Genomic DNA, 8,898 nt, shown 5'->3' with positions numbered 1-8,898 from the left:
AGAATTCCTCCTTGCTAGGAAATACAGGCACCATATCAGGACATGGGTGGCCACTCGGCTTGAAATATCTGACCACCAAGTATAATGTGCTCAGCTTCTACTAGGGACTTTCGGATTTAAATCCTTTTGGAAACACAAAACTTACTTACCGTGGGCTAGACACTTAAGTCTCACCTACTTCACAGGATTGCAATGAGGATAACGGACCCATAGTTCTTTTGAGAAAGTAGAATTAAAAGGTACTTTTTGCATTAGCCCGTCAACGTGTGGGACCTGAAAGATAAACTGTAGGTCTGGTCTGTTGCCCAGTACTAAACTGTAAAGCTCTGAAAGTAGCATAACGTATGTATTTTCAAGGCAAGGCTCAGACAGCAGGCATAATTGCTCAATAAAATGAAGGGGAGAGGGGACAGAAAAACCACAAAAGTAGCAAATGGTCGCCTTGCATTTTTATAATTTGGTTCTAATATTTTAGAGCTGGACTGTAGAGCCCCATTTTTAAAAGAATATTGTTATTTCAGTGCTTGTTAATTTATCTGAATGTCAGAAGGAGTGGAAAAAATAAAACAAAACACCCACACATCCCAAAGAAACAACATCTAAGCTGTAGATAAAACTGCTGGAATTATGAAAACACAATAGCACTTTCCATGAGCTTCACAGAGAGAGAGAAACAAGAGGTGCTATAAAGAGCCAATATTAATTGTTTGCAAATCAGTATATATAAACATGTCACAGAAACACTTATCAAACCCTCCGTGGAATTCTCACAGTTCAAAAATAAGGAACTGAGAGATTTGTTATTTGCCTGAATTTTTTAGAAAGTTTAAGCAAGCCAGAGATTTGCAGGTTAGGAAAGAAGAAATGGCTGGAATGATAAAAGAGCGTTAGGCAACCTTGCATGGTGAGGCGGGAATTCATAAGGAATAGCTGATTACTGTCAAAACAGAAAACATAGGAAGACGGCTATAAATGATCAGGCAGCAGGGTTTACACAACTCAAAAGAAGTACTTCAACCTACAAAGCCTAAAACACTTATTGCCACTGGATTGTGTGATGGCAACTAGCACTCAATGGTTTTTGAAGAAGTGCAAAGTGGCCATCTGGTAGAGCTATAAAGAATAGTAGCTAAATACATACACAAAAATTCCATTTTCAGGCAACATACTTCCAACTTCTAGGTGCCAGGAATTAGCAAAGGATTGGTGTCCCCCCGACACATATTTGGCAAAAATCCCAGAGGTATCTGAATGGCCGCTGTGCATGAAAGTAGCCAAATTGATCCGGAGTGACTCGGCCTGGGTGCTTTTATGCAAGCGATTCTTTGGGTAAGGGATATATTTAAAAAAAAAAATGCAATCATGGCCTGAAATAAATCAAAATAAAAGCGGTCCAGCAAGCTGATCCCATGCCTTCTCCCCAGATTAACAATATGGCCAAGGACTCCAAAGTAAACGATGCCCAAATATAAGCTCTGCGCTCTTTGAAAAACGCTTTGCTTTTACACACAACAGCCTGATGCCGAAGTCCTTGGACAGGGCAATGAGGAACTCTGCCTTGGCAATTCTTAGGTTGCTGTGCTGGCAACAGAAATCATTCCGTGCTCCAAGCCACCCGGTGCCCTCATTTTGTAATCGCCACAGAAGTATCAGTCCAATGTGGCTATCTCAAAATGCACAGAGATGGGGAAATTGAAAGGAGTTTTGTTAGCAGCAAAAAGGGGATTAGGCCAATTTCTGGAGACAGCAGGGCGGGGTGAGGAGGGGGGCTAGGAGGCCAGAACTGCCTCCTCCTGTACAACAAGGAAGAAGAAAAGCTGAAATGGGGGTTGAATTCAGAAAGGTGGCGGGGGGGGCAGGCAAGTTGCTAGGACAGAGAGAAAATATGCCTTTTCCCCGGAAGGAGCGTCAGATCTTCTCTCTGAAACTATTAGCGCAACCGCTCTCAATTAATATCGCCCAGCTTCGGATGTATTCTACGCTAGTCTCGCAAGCCAGAAATTCTTCCACAGCGCAAGTCAAGCACTGCAGGCCACCCAGCTTTTGCCATCAAATAAGCCTCTTCTCGTGCAAAAATCAGCAGTAACATTGCATCATCCTATTATGAAAGAAACACCAAAGGTTTAGTAGCGCACAGGGGTGCACACGGAACAACAAGCGAAGGCGCAACCCGAATAAAAACAGACAAAATGTAAAGTCCACACTTGACATTTTTCATTCTGTAGCTACCTGGAAAAGAGGTTCTTGCATCTTGCTACATAAAAGTGATCCGGTGAGCCCCACCTCCACAGAAGCCCGCAACTGTTTTTACCATCTTTTGAAAGAATGCACAACCTCACACGGCCAACACAACACCCTGATGCTCTCTGGAGAGGTAGAGGCTCAGTCCTGAGTTTCTGAGGAAACCTTTCAGCCATGTTCTCAAGCCCGACTTTTCCTCCACTCCTACCAGAACGCAAGTGCAGATGAGGGGAACCAGGTTGTTCCTGAATAGAACTGTTCTTGAGGAAGAACTGGAAAACTATAGAAGAAAGAATAGGGCAGGGCAGAGATGATGTAATTTGGAAAGCAGGCAGAAGAACTAACTAGAGCGGAGGAACTTGGGGGCAGAGGCCATTTCTACGGTGGAGATGCGCTACACCCTTACACCCTGGCAGGCAGTACTTAAAAGAAGGCCGGACAAACCAGTCCAAAACGGGCAGAAACTCTGGCAAAAGGCAGGCAGTTCAAATATCTCAACATCTGCGCATTTATCAGCCCAGAGGTTTCCAGCTGGCTCTCCTACTACGGCCATCCTTGCTTGGCCTTTGCCAAATTTACTGGGACATTTCTTCCAGCTGCCGCTGTAACGTTTTTTAAATTTTACTCTTTGGGGTACATTCAATCCAAAATCAAAGAAGCCAATTCAAGCTGTTGGGAGGGGAGATAAAAACACTGCAAAGTCCGAACTTTACTCCCCTCTCATTGAAAAAAGTCAGCGCAACACCTTAGGAATAGGAGCAACTGGGCACAGCCGATAGCATGCCACAAGCACAGGAAAATTCTTTCATTGTAAAAAAAACCTGTGTTTTAAAAACACTCTCGTAAATGCAAACTCCCATTAATTCTAGGAGGGTTTGTAGAGGAGCAGATGGAAAAAAACAAACCTTGTAGTGTTGTTACATTAAAAATTCTTCATATATTTTTTTAATTATTTGTATATGAAAAAAATTTATTGTCAAACTAAAGTAATATAATAAAAGGGTCCATCTCAGTTATGGAATTGCTGTCTCTTTATATTTTTAAATCTCTTTCTAGTATTTCAGCTAGGTTCCTGTTTTTAAATTTGGGGGAAGGGCTTTTTATTTCACTCTCTTTCTCCAGGATTTTTTTCCCCTTGAAGATATATGGGGATAATTTAAAAGTGAAAATGGCCCCTGAGCTGAGAAAAAGAAACAGTAAAACAAAATAAAAACCAGATTGGCTGGATTTGATTATCCAAGGAGACAGCCATGCAAGCTGTTAAAAATGCTTTTTTAAAAAAGAAAAACATTTTTTTTCTAGTAGGCTGATAGGACAAAGCACCTCCGATTGTTCCCAACCAATTTTCTCATTTAAAATCTTGTAAAGAACAGGGAAAATCCGAAAAAGCTATATATTTTAAAATCTAGCATCAACAGATTACTCTTCCTCCAAAACAAAAAAAAATTAAAAGGAGAAAGCTTAAACTCTACAAACACTACAATTTGTATTTTATATTACAAATTTATAAAGCATACTTCAATTTACAATTTAAAACAAAAACCCCATTTAAAAAATATCCCATTTTTAAAAATCTCCATTCTACTACTCTCTCAGAAGCATTCCAAATTTTGGGGGGTGTTTTAATTGTCTGATTAATTCATTTTTAAAAAAAAGACAGAACAACAATCTTTCCCCCAACCCAAGCTCTGAAAACTGTGGAAGATATATTAGAAAAGCCATGTCTGCCTAAAAGGTACACACGGTAATGCAAAGAATAAATTAAAGAAAAAAATATAGTTGTTAAAATTGAAATAAGATACATACAAAGAGAAAGAGATACTTATTTTGGCTACTAGTTTACTAAAACCTCTTTTCAAACTGTGTTTCTGAAATGCAGCTATTACCAGTCAATGCAAAAGTTAAAATTCATTTGATTTTCTTGCACCAAAGGCTGAAGAAATTAGGAAATAATATTAATTTACATTACTATAACCCCAAACAGTCAAACAACTAATCAGGAATATGATTTTTTCCCCAAATGTCTGGGAAAACAAACTAGAAAGTCAAGACAAAAGATCTGTCTAAAGAGATTTATTTTTGTTTTGTAGCAAATGAAAGCTAAAAGGAGTCTTTCGCTGATGCCTGAACACAAAGAGAAACAATTCATGACAAACAAAAAAATATATCTATATATATCTATATATATAAATATTAAGTTGGTTTGAGGTTGCAACAGCCTGCATGGCTCAAGAGCAGGATGTGAAAAAAAAATTAAAAAGCACTGTGTTGAAGCTCTAGATGAAAACAGTTTTTATCTTGGATGCAATAGTGTTAAAAACACAGAAAATTGAAAGGTCATTTAAAATGCCTTTGCACCTAAAAATGCACCAAATTCCAAAATTTCACAAATTGTGCTGGGTTTTTTAAAGAAACACCCCCTACGTTTTAACATCCGTATTCCTTTAAGAATTTTTTTAAATAAACAGCTTTTAAACAAATCCCAGGTCTACAATAGTTAAGTCTTCACCAAAGCATACATTGCAAGATTATTCTCACTTTTTTTTGCAATAAATAAAAATGTGCATTTTATAATTCATGGTTCAAACCATATTTTGCTTCCTTGGAATTTAATAAATAATTCTGGTGCATAGTATCAGTAATATTATTATATAGCAGCCAACGGATTGCAGTTCATATATTACTCTATTGCCTTTCAAATTGTCTTAAAGAGAGTGTGTTTCCCCCCCCCCCATATTTTTAAACAGCATAGATAATTTTAAATCTCTATAAAACAAACATCATTATTTTATCCAATTGATTACTGTATATAGTGCATTCGGCTTTGTCAACATCATTAAATTAATTCTTATACTATTTGCATGCCGTTACATACAAACTTTCATTAAGACGTGTGTTTGTTTGTTTTTAAAGTTTTTTTTCTTCCTTTTAAAGTCACCAAGCAAATGAAGGAGGTGGGAAGGGGAGGAAGCTAAACGCCTACTTATGTACAAAGTGGGACACCTTCAATAAGTTCGTCTGGCTCAGGTTCCCCGTTGGTTTAAAAACAACCGCGCAGAGAGAGAGAGAAAAAGAAGGAGGGAAGGGGAAAGGGTGGACAGAAAGGGAAGCCCCGCTCGGGGGGGGGGGGGCACCTTGATCCACTGAGAAGGAAAAAAATAGAGCACTTTTTTGGAAAAGCGGCGCTTAAGACTGTTCGTTCAGCGGGGTTCTGCTGTCCGTCGGGGTTTTTTAGGACGCATCAAAACCGGCCGGGAACCAAAAACGGCCCGTCGGGCAACGACGCACAACGCAGAGGCGCCTGCCCGGGGGGAGGCGAGGCCGCCGGGCTCCTGCTGCCGCTTCGTCGGGTCTGGTAGAAAAAGGACGGGGGGGGGTGGGGGGCGATCGCGGCGATCCCGTACATGGCCGGCATGCGGGAATGCTGCCCGGGGCGGCGGCGGCGGCGGCCTCCCCGAAGGAGCGTCCGGCCGGGGCTGTCCTGGGGCCGCTCCCGACGGGCCGGGCCGCTGGCCGAGTCCGGCTGCGGGGCGGGCGGGCCAAGCGTCTCTCCAGCCTCCGGGGCGCTGCGAGCGGGCCCGCGACGGGGCGGCCGCGCCGGCTGCTGTCCACGGGCTGTCGGGCCGCGCTCCGGCGCGGGTATTTACAGGGCGGGCCGCCGGGCCGGGGCGCTCACAGGAAGAAGTCCGCGGGCGGCTTGGCGGCGGCGGCGGCGGAGCCGGGCGGCGGCGGGGCGGGGGCCTCGCGGGGGGCGGCGGCGGCGGCGGCGAAGGCGCGCCCGGCCAGCTTCTCGTACTTCTCCTTGTAGAGGTCGCGCTCCTTGGCCAGGCGGGCCACCTCCTGCTTGAGCGCCTCCACCTGGCCCTGCAGCTGGCACTTCTCGCTCTCCAGGATGTGCCGCTGCTGGACGCGCTTGTAGCGGCACGACTGGGCGTAGCCGCGGTTCTTGAGCGTGCGGCGCTTCTGCTTGAGGCGGATGACCTCCTCCTTGCTGAAGCCGCGCAGCTGCCGGTTGAGCTCGCGCACCGACATGGAGACCAGCTGCTCGTCGGAGAAGCGCTCCTCCAGGCGCAGGTGGTGCGCGTGGCCGGCGTGCGCGTGGCCGTGGCCGTGGGCCGCGTGCGCGGGGTGGTGGTGGTGGCCGTGGCCGTGGTGCGCGGCGGGCGGCGCCAGCTCGTCGCCCGGGAAGGGCTGCGCGCCGCGGAAGCCCTCGTAGGCGGCCGGGTGGTGGTGGTGGTGGTGGTGGTGGTGGTGGTGCGGGTGCGGCGCGCCGATGAGGGCCTCCACGGCGTCCTCGGGCGTGAGGTTGAGCGCCTCCGGGTTGAGGTGGTGCTGGTAGCTGGACATCCAGTAGAGGTCCTCCAGCTGCGCCTTGCCGCCCGCGCCCGCCGGGCCGCCGCCGCCGCCGCCGGGCGGGTGGCCCAGGCCGGGCGCGGGCTGGCCGCCGGGGCTGGGCGCGCAGAAGCTGGGCGAGGAGGGCACGGAGGAGCAGGGCGTGCTGAGCGGCGTGGACGAGAGCGAGCCCGGCGGCGGCAGGCGGTGGCAGAAGCGCTCGGCCTCGGCCGGCTCCTTCTTCACCTCGAACTTCATCAGGTCGAAGTCGTTGACGTACTCGATGGCCAGCGGGCTGCTGGGCAGGTCCGCCGCGCTCAGCGCCAGCTCCGCCGCCATCTCACCGCATAGGCGGCCCGCCGGCGCGGGCGCTCACTCGCCGGGCCCTCGACGGCCGCGCCGCCCTCGCCCGCCAAGGCGCCCCCGGCCGCGCCAAGGCGGAGGAGCCCGCAGGGCGCCCCGAGGGACGCGGGCCCGCCGGGGGGCGCCGCCGACCGGCGCTTCTGCCTCCCTGGCCGGCGGCCGCGCCAAGGACGGTCCCGGCGGCAGCCCAGACGGGGCGGCGGGGGGCCGGCGGCAGGGTCCGGCGGCGGCGCCCCCGCCCTCCCCGCTCGCTCGCTCGCTCTCTTGCTCGCAGGCAGCGGCCGCCCGAGGCTCCGGCCCGGCTCTGCCCTCCCCGCCCCGTCGCGGCACCACCGGCGGCTGCAGCGAGCGGCTCCGCGCCTCCCCCTCGCCAGTGACTGAAGTGCTGAATGGAGCATTCTGCCTTTTATAGGGAGCGGCGCCGGGCCCCGCCCGCAGGGGCGGGGGCAGCCGCCTCCCCGCCTATAACCAGCCGCGGCTGGCGGGCCATTTGCCTATCCCTATGGCAACCCCGGGGTCCAGCTGTCAGTCTCCGGCGGGAACAGCTGGACGCCGACGGGGGGAGGCCGGGCAAGCGCCCTCCAGTGGCCGCGCGGGGGCAGCGCAGCCGGGCGCCCGCGGGCCGGGCGCGCCCCGCTGGGGAAGCCGAGAGTCCCCCGGCCCGCCGGGAGCGCCGTCAAGCACCGGGCGCCTTTTTGAAAAGCGCGCAGGAAGGAACTGCGCCTCTCTTGCGCTCCTATAAGCGCTGTAAATTGCGCGCTGGTGCAGCCGCGGCTGTACAGAGCCAGGTCAGCAAAGGCAAAAGGCCAAACAGGCCCCGAGGAGCTTGCAGTGAAGAGGCGGCTGGGGGGGGGAGGGGAGGGGGGAGGTGAGAGCCCCACTTGGGCCCCCCCAGAGGCTTCTCTCGTGGAGCATCGCTGAGGGCCTTCCTCGCCCTTAGGAACACACACACACCCCACCCGAGGCGTCGCTTGGCTCCTTCAAAAGAGGTTCCCTGCCTGTCCACAATTCAGAGCCACTTAGGAACAGCTGGAGGTGAGCGAAAGCAATCTGCCCTAAAACCACACAGCAGAGAGAAGAAAGCAAAAACGCAGCGTGCCATCTAAAACCAGGAGTCCAACGCAGCAATTGGCAGAAAGACCTACAAAACCAGAGGATGTTAGAAGTGCTCGAAAATTAAAACACGAAGGGAGTCTCTTTATACACCACTTCCTCCGCCAGTCTGTTTCAAAAGACAGCGGCCATCGGTGACAGCACCTGGGCTCTAGCAGCTATGCAGAGCATAACAAATAGAAGGCAGGAGCCTGGGGTGGGCCCTGGGGCCAGATGGGGAGAGGTGGCCCTTCAGGAGGGGTCCTAAACCACCAGCCCCTTCAGCTGCATCTGGAAGCAAAGGGGCAGCCTGTTAACCCGCTTCAAAACTGGCCAAACAGGATCACGTTGAAGTAGCCCAGCCTGGATGTTAAAGGGCCGTAGATCAGTGCGGCCAAATCACCTGAGTCTAGAAGTAAGCACAATCTACACACTAGATGCAGAGGGAGGCAGGCCCTGGGGGCGGCAGCAGCACCCCCCTGCACCTCCATAGCAATGAAAAGTGCCGCCCAAGCCTTTTGTGTCCGGCCGCTCTGCTCTAGGCCACCAGCACTCACTTATCGGCCTAGCTTAGCTGGTCCTTCCTTGACCAGGAGTTGCACTGAGCATCCCGTTCTGGCATCTGTAGATTCTTCCCCCTTTATCTTTATCTACCTGCCAGAGGCTTTGTGGCAGTTAATCTATGGCAAAGAGAAAGCATTTTGCACACATGCCCAAAGACACACTGTTTTTTGCAGCTTCGTATAGTCAGAGAATTCATCTTGGTTCTGAACTCCCTTTCCAGGGCTGAGGCTTTGGTGTGGGTACCACTTCCCTGACCCCTGGCAGCAGGCCCTCGTTGCAAGTAGTTTGGGAATATGCAAACCTCCA

General features: G+C 50.5%; 1 protein-coding gene across 1 annotated transcript; it reads right to left on the bottom strand.

Moving 5' to 3' along the window:
• Positions 1 to 5,829: 5,829 nt before the first annotated feature.
• MAFA (MAF bZIP transcription factor A) lies at positions 5,830 to 7,289 on the bottom strand. Its single transcript, XM_054985191.1, has one exon. The coding sequence runs from the start codon at positions 6,910 to 6,912 to the stop codon at positions 5,914 to 5,916; it is 999 nt and encodes a 332-aa protein (XP_054841166.1). The 5' UTR covers positions 6,913 to 7,289; the 3' UTR covers positions 5,830 to 5,913.
• Positions 7,290 to 8,898: the final 1,609 nt, after the last annotated feature.

This window comes from Eublepharis macularius, chromosome 7 (assembly GCF_028583425.1).
Source record: "Eublepharis macularius isolate TG4126 chromosome 7, MPM_Emac_v1.0, whole genome shotgun sequence".
In the NCBI taxonomy this organism is placed as follows: Eukaryota; Metazoa; Chordata; class Lepidosauria; order Squamata; family Eublepharidae; genus Eublepharis; species Eublepharis macularius.
This window is presented reverse-complemented; position numbering and strand designations above follow the sequence as displayed.

Coding starts and splice junctions, on each gene's coding strand:
- MAFA (XM_054985191.1), bottom strand. CDS start 6,912: ATGGCGGCGGAGCTGGCGCTGAGCGCGGCGGACCTGCCCAGCAGCCCG.